Below are 16,815 nucleotides of genomic sequence, written 5' to 3'. Positions count from 1 at the left end.
ACTGTTAATACATAAAATAATATTTTGAAGACATTAATTTAAAAATATTAATTTGTAAAATGCAACTGTAACATAATTTAATTGCAAAATGCAAACTGCACACAAGCATTTGGCAAGTTTGAGTTAACTAATTAATGAAATCAGTTTTCTGCGTCTATTTCAGTTTATAATTTATATGCTATTTATACTTACTAAATCTTGTTTTAGTAAATGTGAGCTGCGAGCTTGTAACACCCAGTTCTACATACGATATCGTCGGCTAAGATCACAAACCTCATATCTCCTCCAAAGGAGTAAAGAGATTAGCAAATTTAGGTATTGTTGCCTAAAGTTACAAATCCCAGTCCTTATAATGGAGTTACGAGGTTTGAGAATTTGGCCGGCGGTATGTGTAGTGCTTGTGGTCGCGAGGATTCGCGCGGCGCCGGCGAAGTCGACACTTGCTTCGGCTAATTAAAGTTACTCAGTTACAAGTGTGCGTTGTTCGGCGAACGAGGTGTAGGTATTATGAGGTGTATATATCAATAATATTATGACATGTATAATGCAGACCATTCTGGCATGGTGGTGATGGTCTTACCGCACAAATGATCAAGCATTTAGGTACTGATGGCATAAAAATTCTCCACAACGTTTGCCTTAAAGTCTGGAGGACGGGTAGCTGGCCAGACGATTGGACGGAATCGATCATAATTCCTCTGCACAAGAAAGGTTCCACCCTTAAATGTGAAAACTATAGGACCATTTCGCTCATTTCTCATGCAGGCAAGGTTTTGCTCAGCATTATCAACAAACGACTGGAGCACTTCATTCAAAAACAAATCGCGAAAGAACAGGCCGGGTTTGTTAAGTGCAAAGGGACGCGTGAGCAAATCTTGAACATTAGGCAGCTCATAGAGAAATGCAGAGAATTGAATGTACCGATGGTGCTCTGCTTCATCGACTACGCAAAAGCCTTCGACTGCATCAGCTGGCACAAAATGTTCGGAGTAATGAAGGAAATGGGTATACCAGAACACCTAGTATTCCTTGTGCAGAACCTCTATTTGAACGGTAGCACTAGAGTGCGGTTAGATGACGACATTTCCCATCCCTTCAAAACAGAAAGAGGCGTCAGGCAAGGTTGCATACTCTCCCCTCAGCTTTTTAATCTGGTCGGAGAACATATAATGCGCCGTGTACTGGACGGCTGGAAGAGAGGTGTAAGGGTTGGCGGCCAATTAATAAGCAACCTTCGGTTTGCCGATGACACCACCATTATTGGCACCAATGAAGCCGAACTCTCGGAGTTATTGCGCAGGATCGAGGATGTCAGCGCAGAATATGGACTTCTCATCAATAGGAGCAAGACCAAACTGATGTTTGTGGACCGAGCGGACCAGATGCAGAGGACTTACGAACTGCGTGACCTGGATACGGTGCAGGAATTTGTGTACCTGGGGTCACTAGTTTGTAATAACGGGGACTGCGATAAGGAAGTGATAAGGCGTGGGCAAATGGCCAAATCAGCTGTCAACCGGCTGGGGAAAATATGGAAAAACAGAAACATCAAGCGCAACACAAAAATACGCCTCATGCGCACTCTCGTTTTCTCCATATTTCTCTATGCAGCGGAAACTTGGACCCTAAAAGCTCGCACAAGGGCAAGAATAGACGCGTTCGAAATGTGGTGCTGGCGCAAAATGTTGGGCATCTCATGGACAGCGCATCGCACCAACGTGTCTATTCTGAACGAGCTCAACATAAAAACCCGTCTATCTACTATCTGCCTCAGGAAAATCCTCGGGTTCTTTGGGCACTTGGCCCGGCGGGAACCCGACAGTCTAGAGAAGTTGATGATCGGTGGCCAGGTTGAGGGCAGAAGAAGCAGAGGCAGAATACCCACACGCTGGTTTGATGCCATTGAGGCAGTCACACGCGTCAAGTTCCAGGGCTCTATGCGGAAGGCAGAAGATCGGCCAGGTTGGAGAGCAATCCAAGAAAACGCAACTTATGGCGGTCACGACCCTCAGTCATGAGGTTACGACGAAGAAGAAGAAGATTCTGGCATACCAGGTGGTGCTATAATACAATTAGATCCACACAACTAGAAAATATTCGGCATCCAAAGTGGATATAAAATACAATTGATTCATTAGTGGATGACTTAAAGAGACGTCTATGCCCAGCAGCCTTAAATAATTTTGATTTTGATGTGGAGTTATTATACCTTTAGCTAACAGTGTGACCTGGGTTCCGGCAGAAAATCAGTGCTTTGCTCGAAAGAGCGAAGCATATCACTGAGCCGTGACCCTTTTGTCCTGCTGCAACGCACACAGTTTGTACCTACCTACTTTTATAAAATTTTACTTTTGTACCTACTCATTTCTATGTTATTTTCTTTGTAACTCAATTTTCTTTGTTAGTGTAATAATTATTGTTTTTTTTTTCTGTTATGAATATGTTTAAATTTATATTGTGTGTCATTGCAGCTGTCAAATAAATGATTTATCTATCTATCTATCTATCTATCAGTGTAGGGCTATAATAATATTGGCACCTAGCATGGGGCCAAAACAGAATTGACGCCCAACGTGGGGCCATAATACAATTGGCACCCAACGCGGGGCTTTAAAACTATTGGCACCCAACGTGAAGTTTCAATACAATTAGCATCCAACGTGAGGCTATAATTCAATTGGCACATCACGTGAGGTTTTCATTTAGAATATTGAACATGGGGCTTTAATAAAAATGGCACCCAACGTGGGACTACAATGTAATTGGAATCCAAGTGGAGTTACAATACAAATGGCACCCAACGTGGGGCTACAATATAATTGGCACCCAATTGGGGCTGGGGCTATAATACAAGTGCCACCGACGTGGGCCTTTAGGTAATACAAATATCACGCGACGTGGAAATGCTGATATCTAACAAAGGGGTATATTACCTATTACTCATTCGGCATTCAGCTTGGAGTGTTACAAAGAAACTAAAAGTCAGAGTCAGTATTAACATTTACGTCTCATAAACTAAATAAACACTAATACTGAATGCTCTCAAATCCCACAGCTGGCCCAAATTACTCAATAAATCATATGAAATTCTCAACCTGTCACACCAGACATATCTAAAAAAAATTGAATCGCAAAAACTGAGACCCGACTGTCATAAAAATATTTTACTGGTCTCACATGATCCCCATATATCCTCTTAAGGAGATAAGGTGGGCAGCGGGGCGCGAAATTCAGCAAGTGTCGCCCGTCCCCTTAAGTGGTCGTTAGACCACGGCGGAGCGGAGCGGAGCCGAGGCGGTGAAATGGGACGAGACGATATTGTCATGCGGATTAATTCTTTTGGAAAATTGTGTGTACTCAGAAGCTGCTTGTGCTTGAATCAGGGTAGATACATATGACTCGACTACTCGTACTTTGATGAATTTGGTTATGAAGCCCGTTGGCTACAAATTGTATTTCTAACCAGAGCCTAATGGCATTATTCATAAACGCATTACAAGCCTGAATTAGCTATGAATCGTTTGTATTTATCTGTCATTTTGACTTATGTATAATTTAACTAATTCAGGCTCGTAATGTTTTATGAATAAGGGGTTAAGTGCGTAGTTTTTATTTAACGTTGACTGTTCTCAGCAAATAAGGTACTAAGCAATTTATTTGTCCATCCCACTGTCTTAGTACATTTTCTCTAAAACTACGTTGTAATAAAACTTTAAAGCACAATCGTACATCATGTTGACGTAAATGTATTAAAAAACAATTGCCAACTTCCACTCGCTCATGATGGATAAGGGATCACGAAAATGTAATTCGAGAAAAATGTTTATTGCTTCCAACTAACTGTATGTCAGAGTTTATTTACTATAAAACGTGTTCAAAGAATATGATAATAATGTCAGGTAAATACACATTGATTTTATCATCAGATGCGCTGCAAATACGCTTATGAAAAAATATGTAAATATTTGTAGAACAATAATTTTTGAGAATCTTTCTAGTTCCACGATAACCTCAATAGCAACATCAGCGGCCATTGTAACTATAAAACTACAAGGATGAAGTTTATTTTCTAGTCAAAGTTCTTCAAAAACAGATCAAAACATGTCGAGCGTTTATTAAACTTAATAATACGTAACCCGTTTAAATTTATTTTTACAGTACGTACATAATCTCCACTCGTTGTATATTTTTTTACTTTTCGCACTTGTATAGTTACGTACTATAAATGTTAGTGTTAACTATCGAATATTTAAATAATATTAAATTACAAAATATCAAAATAGCGTAGAACTGCTCTACTGTCACTTATTTAAAGGCCATAATAAATCAAGTTATTCCAGTTCGCGAAGCTAAGATCTATTTTGATTCTATCCTTTTGTCAATCCAGTATTAACCAAACTAATCCGGCTCCAGCCGGCGCGGTGCGGTTTCTTCTGTCAATTAAACGCCCCGCGACGCCCGCTGTATATGCATAATTATACAAGTTTTCGAGGGTGAATCTAGAACACAGTGTATGTACAGTTTATATTTATTGGCAAATACTATAAACAAGTTGTGCAGATTGGTCCTTGGCTGATGCACCCTAATTGTAAATGTTGCAATAAAGTAATCTTGCACTATGTTTGGTTATCTTTACGATCTACTCTGCTTTGCTGGTCGGCAAAGACAGATCGCGTTATTCATCATGTTTTCTATGGAACAGCCTTTTTTTGGCGTTTCCGGGGTTTGCCATATTTTAACCTTTTGAACGCCACAGACGGCAATTGGCGTCAACGCACAATCGTGACCACCACGCCAAAGACGGCATTTGACGTCGATCGTTTTTTGATGAAAATCTACTGAAAAACACCCCACTTTTAGGTTGGCATTATTTATTCTCAAAATTAAATTTTACCACCGTGGCGTCAGTGGCACGGCAAATGGATGCGCCGTTCGGCGTTCAAAAGGTTAAAAGTTGTTAAGTATGACCTACATATTCATTCCTCAGAGTATAAGACAGACATAACAAAATCAATCTGTATAGGTACTACGTGAAATAATTATATTTTAAACCCTTTTGACATATATCCAAAGACGTAATGTAAGTTAGGTACGGAGTGTAAAAACTAAAAACATATCCCAAAACCAAATCCAATTTGTTGGGAATAGTTTACGTAATATACCTACTATGAATTTATGATAAAGTCCCCAGTGTTCAAAATTCGATTATGATTTACATAGGTTCAGAATGTTAAACTTTCTGAATATTGGTCTCAAGGATCATGGAAAGTTTGGAGCTTTCGACCGGCAGCCAAAAGTTGGTCATAAAATATGTAAGTGAAACTAAAATGTGTGCCAGTGTTGGGCAATGCTAGGTATTTTAGTTATTTTTGTGTAAATAATAAGAGATTGTTTCATAAAATATAATATAGAACAATTATCTATTCGGGCGTATCCCTTCTTTAGTATTCCTTTGCATCAGAAGTGACCCGTAGTGGGGGTCAATTATCAAACTTTTAAATTAATTAATAGTAGACTGGTTCTATTGTTTGTCATGTAAATACAATGTGACATGGAAAAAAAATAAGTTGTATGACTGTCATGTTACAATATTAATGCTCAAGTAGTTATTATGTAGGTACCCATTTCGAGCTAGCTATCTACCTACCTACCTACCTATTTGTTTTCTAACCTAATGCTAAGCTACCCACGGCCCGAAAAGCAATGAATTCGAAACATACCTTCAAAGGCGGGCTTATTAGGGCGAGCGAAGCGGGCTTATTAGGGCGAGCGAAGCGAGCCCTATCACTAATCGACGAACTATGCATTCTTGTGGTACACTTTACGGAAAAACTACTGCACTGTTAGGTTTGAAATTTAACATAGTAATTTAAATTCATGTCTAGATGTGTTATCAAACATAAAAATATCATTTTATAAACCTAAAAAAATAAAATAAAGTAATAACACTTTGTATTACTACTAGCGCCATCTGTTGGCAAAATGATGAATTAACATTCGTGCTAATGTTAATTATTTCTTTCTCTAACAGATGGCGTTAGTAATAAATAAATAAATAAATATTGGACATTCTTATACAAATTGACTACTTAAGAAGGCTTGTGTTGTGGGTATTCAGACAATACGATACATATGTGGTGTTTTCAAGTTCAATAATGTCGATGGCGCTTACGCCATTAACAACGATGAATACCAAAGTGGGTACAATTTTGGATTCAACCCACCTCGCTTCACTTGGTTTGAAATTCCCATTTTAACAATTAAGTTTTTGTGAATACCTACTAGAACAATCAATCTTGCTGTATATTTACTGCGGAGGTCACTTTACTCGTATGTTTTGTGACGCTGACGATGTGATGATCAGTCATGTTGTGCATGTTTGTGTTGTGTAGCAAACTTAAATCGGGTATTTTCAGTTCGAGATACAGTTTTGGCGCCATTAATTTATTACGTAAGACGATTTTGGGGTGGAGGGGGGTCGAACATATCTTATTTTTTCTTACAAGGGGGTGGGAGGGGGTTTTTATAGTTCTTAAGTAAGATCACAAAGATGCGATATTTTTTTTAATTTCTATGAAATTATGACGTTTAAAATAACACTTCCACACTCTATGCTATCAAACACGGCGCAGAGTTAGCTTAAACGAGCTCAAGTACCTTTGTACAGGTACAAATAAACATTCATAAAAATATTTTTTTGAAAATAAATTATATTGGTGGGAGGGGGACGGGGTCAGCCTATTCTTATTATTTCTTACATAGGGGAGGGAGGGGGTCAAAAGCTGGCAAAAATTGTCTTACGTAATTAATGAATGGCGCCTTTAGTGTTACTATTGCTTGGAACTGCTAAAATTATAAATAAAGATAAGCATAATTAATACAAACTTCAGTGACTTAGGGCCGATACAGACGGACTACAACCCGACTGCAACTTGTATGGGAACTGCACGCCAATCGAAACGTCGGCGTGCAGTTCAGCAAAATGACCCACTACCCTGGCAGTACCTAGTGGAACTCAGGTTTGGTGTAACAAAGGCACATTATGGTTTGGTCATCCGACTCATCTTGATGAGCACTTAGGAGAGTAGTTACCCAAGTTAGAGCCGATGCCGAACCCTGGCAGTACCTAGTGGAGCTCGGGTTTGATGCAACATACATAGACACACGCTGTTTTGGATATCCGACTCGTCATGATGATCACTGGGTAGATCAGTACTTTCAGTACCCAAGATAGCTGATGCTGAACCCTGACAGTGCCTAATGGAGCTCGGGTTTTATACAACATAGGCACACGCTGTTTTGGTCATGCAACTCGCCTTGATGAGAATTTAGGAAAGTAGTACCCAAGATAGAGCTGATGCTGAACCCTGGCTGTACCTAGTGGAACTCGATCAGGTTTGATGCAACATAGACAGTATAGACACACGCTATTTTGGACATCCGACTCGTCATGATGAGCACTTGGGAGAACAGTACCCAAGATAGAACTCATGCTGAACCCTGGCAGTACCTAGTGGAACTCAGGTTTGTTGCAACATAGGCACACGCTGTTTTGGCCATCCGGCTCGTATTGATGAGCACTTAGGAGATTAGTACCCAAGATAGAGCTGATGCTAAACCCTGGCTGTACCTAGTGGAACTCAGGTTTGGTGCAACATAGGCACACGCTGTTTTGGTCATCTGACTCGTCTTAATGAGAACTTGGAAGAGCAGTGCCCAAGATAGAGCTGATGCTGGACCCTGGCTGTACCTAGTGGAACTGTGTGTGTTAGTTTATGTGCGGAGCAGCGTGATTACCGCCAGTAGGTGTCCAGACGGGATAGTTTTTCGATCAATTGTGTGGAGTGGACGCAAAAATAAATTCAAGAACATTGGCTCGCTGACCCAACATTATGTAGGAAAGCCAGTTGGGTTTCTTACAAAAAGTACTGTGCGACCGTGTAGGATGTAATAAGCACTTATGAAATTGTATATTACGTGTGGATGATATTGGCAATTTGATTTTGTCGTCTGGACACATTTTTAAAGGACAAAGTAAAAGCTGTAACAGACAGGCGTACCGGACAGCAACCGGTTCGGTACGTTAAGGGGCCCACTGATTAACAGTCCGCCGGACGGTATCGGCCTGTCAGTTGTTCGGAACTGTCAAAATTTTGTTCTAACTGACTGGCCGATACCGTCCGGCGGACTGTTAATCAGTGGGCCCCTTTAAGGTAGAAAACCTCCGCGAGCCCTTACAAAGCTCTGCTTTTTGCTAGTAAATAAAATACACCACATTATCGGCCACCATTCAGCCTCCTTATCTAACACATTTCACTTAAAACGTTATTTTAGAAAAGAAAAATTCGTTAGCGGGCACTCAGGCTGAATTTCGATTAGAAAAAGACAAAGAGGTCGATTGTGGAAACGTCGAAAATGGGGAATCAATTAAAGGAACCATCGATCGTTCCTCGATACTGCCAGCGATAACGCCCGCCCGACACTCCATATCTTTTTAATTTCAAAGACTACTTAACAGGGCTGTTCAGTTGCCGTTTAAGAAGCTAGAAGTAACGTTTTTTTAATAGTCTTTTTTGTGTCCCACTGCTGGGCTAAGGCCTCTTTCTTCCGCCACTCTTTGCGGTTTGGTGCATGCTCCTGCCAGTTGCTGCAAAATCTTTTTATGGTCTGCTTCTGCCCCGGCTAACCGGCGGTATCTATTCGGTAGCCGATTAGGCCCACCGATCCGGGTGCATACGGCAGACGTGTCCCGCCCAATCCCACTTGAGCAAAGTACAAGTAGGTACCTGTTTTATAAAAATACATTGGTAAAGTCGAAGGTAAGATAGGTACCGCGAGGTCTGTCAACTCGATAAATGGAATTCATCATGCTGTCATAATGTGTATGTCGTCATTAACTTAAATGTAAATAGTTGTAGGAAGTGGATAGAAACTGGAAAATAGCACCACGACACCTCTCAAGGAAGATCCACAAGAAAAAAAATATCAAAATATTTATTTTGTGAAAAACTTTGTAGTTTAAAAAAAAGGCTACGAGAAAACAAAATAAAAACAACACATATTTTATACTAATTTATTTAATATCTTTAGGTATATACATCATCAAAATCACACAATCTGTACAATAAAGGTATGTAGACATTATCTAGTGATATATCTCTTATTTAAAATAAAAGATATAGTTTTATACATTAAAATTAATAACTATGTTATTTCGAATAATTAACAATTAGTAATTACGTTACATAGTTATAAATATGTTATTGTGCAATAATTTTGTTTTATTTACATTTCAACAAGCGTGAAGGGCAAGCTTGGTAATTTACACTAAGTCATCGGTTACACGCTAATTCTGGCGTCAGTTCAGTCCATCAGTCTGGTCAGACTGACGGGAGAATTATCGTGTAACACGCGGACTGATAGACTGATGGCCTGGACTGATGAAAATTTAAATTTTTAGATAATAGTAGTCAGTCCATTTTGAATGACAGAAAACTGATAGGAGACTAATCGTGTAACCTGTTTGTGTCATTCTCGCGTCAGTCACCATATTAGATAAGACTAACTGACTGTGTTGCGTTCTGTGTCCAAACGGCGACTGTGTCGTAATTTTATCAGTCTGTTGTTAGTCTGGACTGATCGTGTAACCGTGTCCATTTTCCATCATTCTGGCATCAGTCAAAACTCGAATGGACTGATGGACTGAACTGACGCCAGAATTAGCGTGTAACCGATGTCTAAGAAACTATAAAAACCCACTAATTAATAGTAAACAGAGTATTAAATCAAATATAACGGTTATTGATAACTATCAATTCGTTAAAAAACGTTATAACGTTGGATAGAAATATAGAATGAATGGAAGAGAACAATTAAAAGTTAGAAGATATTTTGGCACATTCAGTACGCGGGTTAATAGACTTAATAGTACAATACGTATGCGAAGCTCGCGGTATATGTAATTTGTTAAATTTGTATGTAAATGTACACTAGATAATCTCCGGAGACTTATGCACTTACACACTGTGTAATATTTAAATTTAATGTAAATTTGGAACGATACGGCCGTTTGGGGTTATTCATGTATTCGGTAAATTTCAAGTAGGAATTTATCTTCGAAGCGAGGCTTATTCATTAATACAAGTCATACTCTTGGACAAAAGATATTAGAACCTTTATTTAAACATACCTTAACTTAATCAAGTTGATAGAAATTCAAGGTGCTTGAGAAATTCTATCTATGCCGCATTGTTAAAAAAAAATATTTTCTCTTTAAAATTATGACAAATAATTCTTCTGGATAAACAGGGAAATAACTTGTATATTTGTATTTTATCAAGCCTAAACCTCGGTTTTTTTTAATCTCTTCAAGATATCGAAGTCTCCAAAAATTAATTCACAATTGAGTAAGTGGCAACCCTCGCGCGTGTGCTCTAAAGCACGAAGAGCTTGTTTTTCCGCCGCTCTCTAGAATCCGCTCAAAAGAGCCATTCATCACGGAAAATAAAATGTGGTTTAAAAAATCGTGTCCCAAGTATAAATTCTTACAACTACTGGTAATTTTGGATTAAAATAATCGATACAAATATAGAAATCTCACTCTCTGTCTTCACGCGAAGGATATGACACAAGGACATGATGATATGTTTAATTATTATGTACTTATAGGTATAACATATTAGGTAGGATAATATTAGTTAACTAAGCATAATTTGGCAAAATCAGAAAACGTTTAGGTACCCGACTACAGAATAGCCAAGAAAAAAAGGGATGTTTTTAAGCAGTATGTATGCTGGTTTATATTCTTTTTTCCACCCTAGCATCCATACAACCAAGATATTTTAATTGGATGGTCATGATTCACTCTTACGATGTTTTCACTGTTACGATTGAGTTGTTCATGATTTATTCTTATGGCTCGAGTTGTATAAGCTTCTCTACTGACTTTCTAAAAGAAGGCTCTGTATGAAAAGCCGTTGTCGAATTTTATATGTAAATAATACTCTGAGGGAATCTACCTTAAGGTATATAATAAATATTAATACGTTAAAAAATGTAAATAAAGATATATTATAATTACAACAGGATTAAAACTCCGAATCCCGAAACAACGGTTTGCTCTAAAGTAGGACCATGCTAACATTGCATGACATTTTTAATGACAAAGTCATAATGACACTCCCCCGCTTTGTTTATTCAAGTTGGTGCAAATTTAGCCTAGATGAACTCTATGATATTATTGGCAGATAGTGCCAATATAAGCCTATGTCTAAACTGGAAACGTGACAAGTCTGAGCTAGGCGTCAGGATCGGATTTCGGAGCTAAATATCCCTAACTAGGTATCTATTGCTATCGAAAATGGAATGTTTCGGAAGGAATTAGATTATAAGCGAAGATAATCTTGGCAGGATTAGTTCGCGAACGCCATTGTGTCTAGATAAATAAATACTTAATGTAGTTACTTAAAGTATGTAACTATTTTTATACTTTTCTTTACAGAAAATCAATTTTATTTTCCAAACGTATTATTTTAATTTGTAGCATAAAAAAAATGGTCGATAATTTATTAGGACCCACTCATATGGGTGTTATTTCACTATATATTGAATTGTACTGATGTAATTTTTGAATATCATTATAATAATAATCGATTGCGCAAACATTGGTAATTATTTCATCATGTAAAATCACGAAAAACACTCGCTGTAAATATTGACAGTTATTTATTATTTATTTATTTGTTGAAATAAAATTTTACAGCATTACAGCTAGGGGGCGCCAATGCGCTGTAAAATTAAGTAAGTAATATAAAAGCTATAGTTACTAAAATTATAAGATAATGACAGTAATTAATAATCTACCTATTGTGTTGATTAAATGACAATTTCGTTCGCGAACCAGGATTTAAATCAAAATTTAAACAACTGGGCGGATTTTTTTTACAGTTCATACAAAGATGACTACTAGGTATTATAGATATAGCTTCTAAATCCGCTCTGGGGGCCTAGCCAAGAAGACAATCGATAATACATAATGTATGGAAATAGTCCGGTGACATTTCGTAGCATCTATCATAACGATACTTTTTTTTATTTGTACGTCGATGTACGATTGTCAACTTGGCTAAGCCCCCTGATATCTTAGGAGTTTCGTAAAGAACTTTAAAATATTTTATAGATGACGTCTTAGTTACAAAATATTTGCAGAACTTCTAACATAGGCAGTTTGTAATTACAACCTTTCTAATGGTTATTTTAAATGTAAAACCTATATAAATTATCTGATACAAATCACAATTTTGATACAAATTACATCAGGGGCCCGTTTCTCAAAAGCTTGTAACTCGTAATACAAGCGGATGTCACTTTTTGACTGCTTTTGTTAGACAGGGACTTCCATTTATATTACAAGTTACAAGCTTTTGAGAAACGGGTCCCTGATGGTTATCAAATTCGAGTTTCTCAGATACAGATCACGATGAAAGAGTTTTTTTTTACATAGTGTGCATAAAGATTACTGATCACTACAAGTAAATATTTTAATGTCTAAATAAAATAAAGCATATATAAATAATAAGATGAAGATATTTTAAGAGTTAAATAACGCAGATAGAGACCAACGGAAGACAAAATTTATTTACTAACTCAACCGGTAGTATTTTTCTAAACTGTTTAAAATATTAACCTGCGGGCTCAGCACGGTGCCATTTTTATCGACTATCACTATGCGCGTCCCTTTCGCACTTACATACTTGTTAGAACGTGACAGGCATGGTGACAAGGGATAAAAACGCGACCGTGCTAAGCCGCCTGTTTTTATTTCATCGTCATGAAATCTCTCTATTTCTAGCATAACTTTACTCTCAAATGCACCTATGTGATTTTCTAACAGACATTTTCGTTTAGTGTTGAACACAGGCATGTCTTCATAGGTAATATCGAAATATTTGTGGAGTAAAGGGGTGTAGAGATTTTTATCACCTGTAAAATCTATGGGAATGTCGGGAGTTTAGTAAAAGAATCACACTACGAGGTCGACGTGTACCAAGACGACGACAGCGAGTAGAGGTTGCCGCCAGCAGTGGACGCTTCGAGTGCCTGTAACAAGGGAAAGGAGCTTCAATATTTAAGCTACTTGTTATAAGTATAGAGAAAAAAAATGTCCATGCAAAATCTATATGTATTGTACAATTAATGTATAAAACAAAACCAGGGTAACACATTCTCGCAACAACTAACGTATTATTTACGTATTACTTAGACAAGTTAAATTATGCCGTTTTAAATAATCTTGTCGATAATTTTTTATTAATCTAATAGGAAAAGCCATATATTTTAATGTTAAAAAATACTCCAATTATATGTAAGAAATCCGCAACGCAGGCTTTTTCGGGTGGCTACAAATGCATGCAATTAATTGTATTTGCTTCTACCTAGATTGATGAAATATAATTTGCACTGATCTCTTGAACAACTATGGCAACTCTTTAGAAATTTATTTCGTCTACTCATCATATAAATAACCAGGCAACACGTAGTTGATGCTGTGTGAATTTCTAGTTTAGTAATAAATGATTTCTGTTTTAACTACTCTATCAAAACGAAAAAAGCACCATTAATACAATAATTCAGTCCAGTTTATTGCTCAGGAAGACGTGGAACACTACCCTTATCAGCTGAGATATCTATTAACGCAACGTATTTACGAAATTTCATCAAAAATGTTTAAACCCTCCAACAACACAAACACCGCAAACATTCCAAAGACATTACCCACTTTAAGGGCCCCGAAACCGTCTTTCTACCTTCACTTTAAAATTGTATGCCTTCACTACCCCGAAATCGGCAAGTACGTCTTCGAGTGATACCCGCAGATTAAAGATTCAGTGACTTCGCATACACACTTTGCCTTCATAAATATTCAGCGAAGATCTCCCACAATCAATTCTTACCGGTTGCGGGCGCAAAGGAAAAAGTGTTTGAACAGTCAAATAATACGATAGCTAGTGCAGCAACGCGCGTTTGAATAAATATCGGGGGATCTATCGAGGAAATTATATTTGATCGTGCGTTTATAAGTTTGTAGTTAGGGTGAGCCACCGCTTAGGGGTGATTTTGGGCTTCCGAACACGGTTGAGCTTCGGTATGTGGAAACAGGAATGCGTGTCTGTGAAGTTAAAAACTTAGCAGTTCGAAATGACCTTAGTGAAACTCGAGAGTAACTCGTTGCATTTTTTAGTTTTATATATTGAGAGAAAAGAGAATTCAGTAAGAAAATTAATAGAAATTTTCTGAAAAAGAAAGCAAGCAACAGCGTAACCTAAATCGAGAGAAATAAAGGATTCAGACTGCACCAGAATTACTACTGCAGTATTGCAGTGCGACATTTCTGTCGACTGCATTGCTGCCGCAGATGTAAAAAATGCGGGCATCAAAATTGAGTTTGATATTTGCGGCAGTAATGTCTCGCTGCTATGCTGCAAAAGTAATGCTCGCGCAGTCTGAATCCAAACTGTACCTTTAGGTAAACAACTCAGATCTCCAAGAATCATAAATAGGCACAACAAACAGATAAAATATGACCAAAAAAAGTCGATATAACGGATTAAGATACTATTGAGTATTGAAGCCAAGGGCTTTCTGTCAACATCGAAAAATCGAACAATGTTATCTACCTCTCTATCGCTCTTGCATATCCAAGTGATAGAGAGGCAGATAAAGAAATTTCGTATTTGGTTTTTCGAGGCAGGATCTTAGACATAGATATCCGTCATGCCTGTATTACATTCCTCTTTATTCACATGACCATTTTTACGCATATTTTTATGTTAGTTGAGTGCAGCCAAGTGGATATTGATACGGCAGCCGGAAGTCAAGCGGGGCTAAAAGAAATAAAATATACACTTTGTTGGAAATCCATTGTATTTTGGTATTTAACTGTTGTTCAGATGTAGTTTACTGACAAGAACAGGAACAAGTATTTTTTTTTTTATCTTAAAATTTTATAAAATATGTTTCATTTGAGATTCCAATAGTCATAGTCAAATTTTTACTTAGGGTAAGCAGACGGCCTAGCCAAGGTGACAATTGCTATCGCTATGACAAAGAAACGCTTTGTCTCTCTATCACTATTCCAATTAGTGCGATAGTGACAGTTGCTTTTCGATAGCTACGGAGCGTAATCGATTGGCATGTTGGCTACGCGGCCTGGGAGGGATTTCTAAAAAAAATAATAATGATAAGTAGGTAATCAAATTTGCCATCACTCCATTTAAAATTTAATTATCTTCCATAAAATGACATAAAAAGTAACAATACTAGGATAGTTTTTAGGGTTCCGTACCCAAAAGGTAAAACGGGACCCTATTACTAAGACTTCGTTGTCCGTCCGTCCGTCCGTCCGTCCGTCCGTCCGTCCGTCCGTCCGTCTGTCACCAGGCTGTATCTCACGAACCGTGATAGCTAGACAGTTGAAATTTTCACAGATGATGTATTTCTGTTGCCGCTATAACAACAAATACTAAAAACAGAATAAAATAAAGATTTAAATGGGGCTCCCATACAACAAACGTGATTTTTGACCAAAGTTAAGCAACGTCGGGCGTGGTCAGTACTTGGATGGGTGACCGTTTTTTTTTTCTTTTTTTTTTCATTATGGTACGGAACCCTTCGTGCGCGAGTCCGACTCGCACTTGCCCGGTTTTTTCGTTATTTAATAATAATAACAATGAACAAAAATGGGAAATGAGCGTTTTCCAAAAAGATTTACATTTCATTCATGTCTTCAAAATATTGACTCCTTGGGCGCATTTTACTCAGAATCATTTGTACATTCACGCCTCATACTGCTCATACATGAAAAAATGAGTCCCAAAATTTATTTTCCAGATGGTCACATTTTTGTATGAAAAGTTTTTTTATTTATATGAACGTGACGCACTGGAAAAAAAAATTTTCATACAAAATTTTGGGACACATTTTTTCATGTACGAGGCGTAAATGTACAAATGATTCTGAGTAAAATGAGCCCAAGAAGTCAATATTTTGAAGACATGAATGAAATGTACATTTTTTTTGCTAAACACTCAATTACGTACTTCTAACAAACATTGGAAAACTTGCCGAAAATGCCGAATACCTAATAATTAAATATTCGGCCCATTTCTAATTTCAAGTAACTTTACTGCAAATGATACAACGTAGTAAAGCTTAAACATAATACACGTTACACGTACTAGGAAATGACAGCCATCTAGCAAAGAACAAAGAAACAAAACCACTTCCGAATTCCCAGTAACATTTCCAACCACATTCGAAATTAGACTGTAAGCCGTTGCGATACGGTAAGTAATTGCAGTAACGGGCGAACGATACGTGCAATGCGCTTAAATGCATATAAGAATGCAACAAGGTTGTGCTCAGCAGGGACAATGCAGTTTTGTCAGGGGAATGTAATGATCCGATTCAGTGAGCTTGGAAAACTGCAGGTTGGTTCATTTCTGAATATGTTTCGATTTATATGAACGAGGTACTGCAGAGCTTACAAAATTTGGAGTTAACATTCTAAAAAAGTGAAAGTGAACGTCTTTGACGAAATTAACGTTATAATCGCGGCAGTAATACGGTGGCCAACTCATTTATCAAGGAAATGGACAGATATAGTGAGACGGCAACGACGACGCCGCAACGGTTACGCAGCTGCGGTTGACATCCGAAAGTCGCTTTTATAGTTCAAAAATTCATACAACTGTACTATTGTGTCCCTAAATGCAACTTGTTTTCAGATGAACTATGAAGGCATGATGTCACTGACAT

At 37.7% G+C, this 16,815-nt stretch overlaps 1 protein-coding gene and 1 long non-coding RNA gene across 2 annotated transcripts in view; one reads left to right on the top strand and one right to left on the bottom strand.

Moving 5' to 3' along the window:
* The first annotated feature begins 2,465 nt into the window (after positions 1 to 2,465).
* The window catches only part of LOC134793860 (uncharacterized), a 355,027-nt gene continuing 340,677 nt past the window's right edge, over positions 2,466 to 16,815 (top strand). Inside the window, exon 1 of the long non-coding RNA XR_010144597.1 lies at positions 2,466 to 2,513. This is a non-coding gene — a long non-coding RNA (uncharacterized LOC134793860). The remainder of the gene's footprint in view (positions 2,514 to 16,815) is intronic.
* Positions 12,965 to 16,815, bottom strand: part of LOC134793852 (lachesin-like) — a 108,284-nt gene continuing 104,433 nt past the window's right edge. The window contains exon 11 of the mRNA XM_063765571.1: positions 12,965 to 13,098. Within this exon, the coding sequence (XP_063621641.1) occupies positions 13,022 to 13,098 (77 nt within the window). The 3' untranslated portion in view covers positions 12,965 to 13,021. The remainder of the gene's footprint in view (positions 13,099 to 16,815) is intronic.

This window comes from Cydia splendana, chromosome 9, assembly GCF_910591565.1.
Source record: "Cydia splendana chromosome 9, ilCydSple1.2, whole genome shotgun sequence".
Taxonomy (NCBI): domain Eukaryota; kingdom Metazoa; phylum Arthropoda; class Insecta; order Lepidoptera; family Tortricidae; genus Cydia; species Cydia splendana.
The sequence above is the reverse complement of the archived record's forward strand: the minus strand, read 5'-3'. Positions and strand labels throughout refer to the sequence as shown.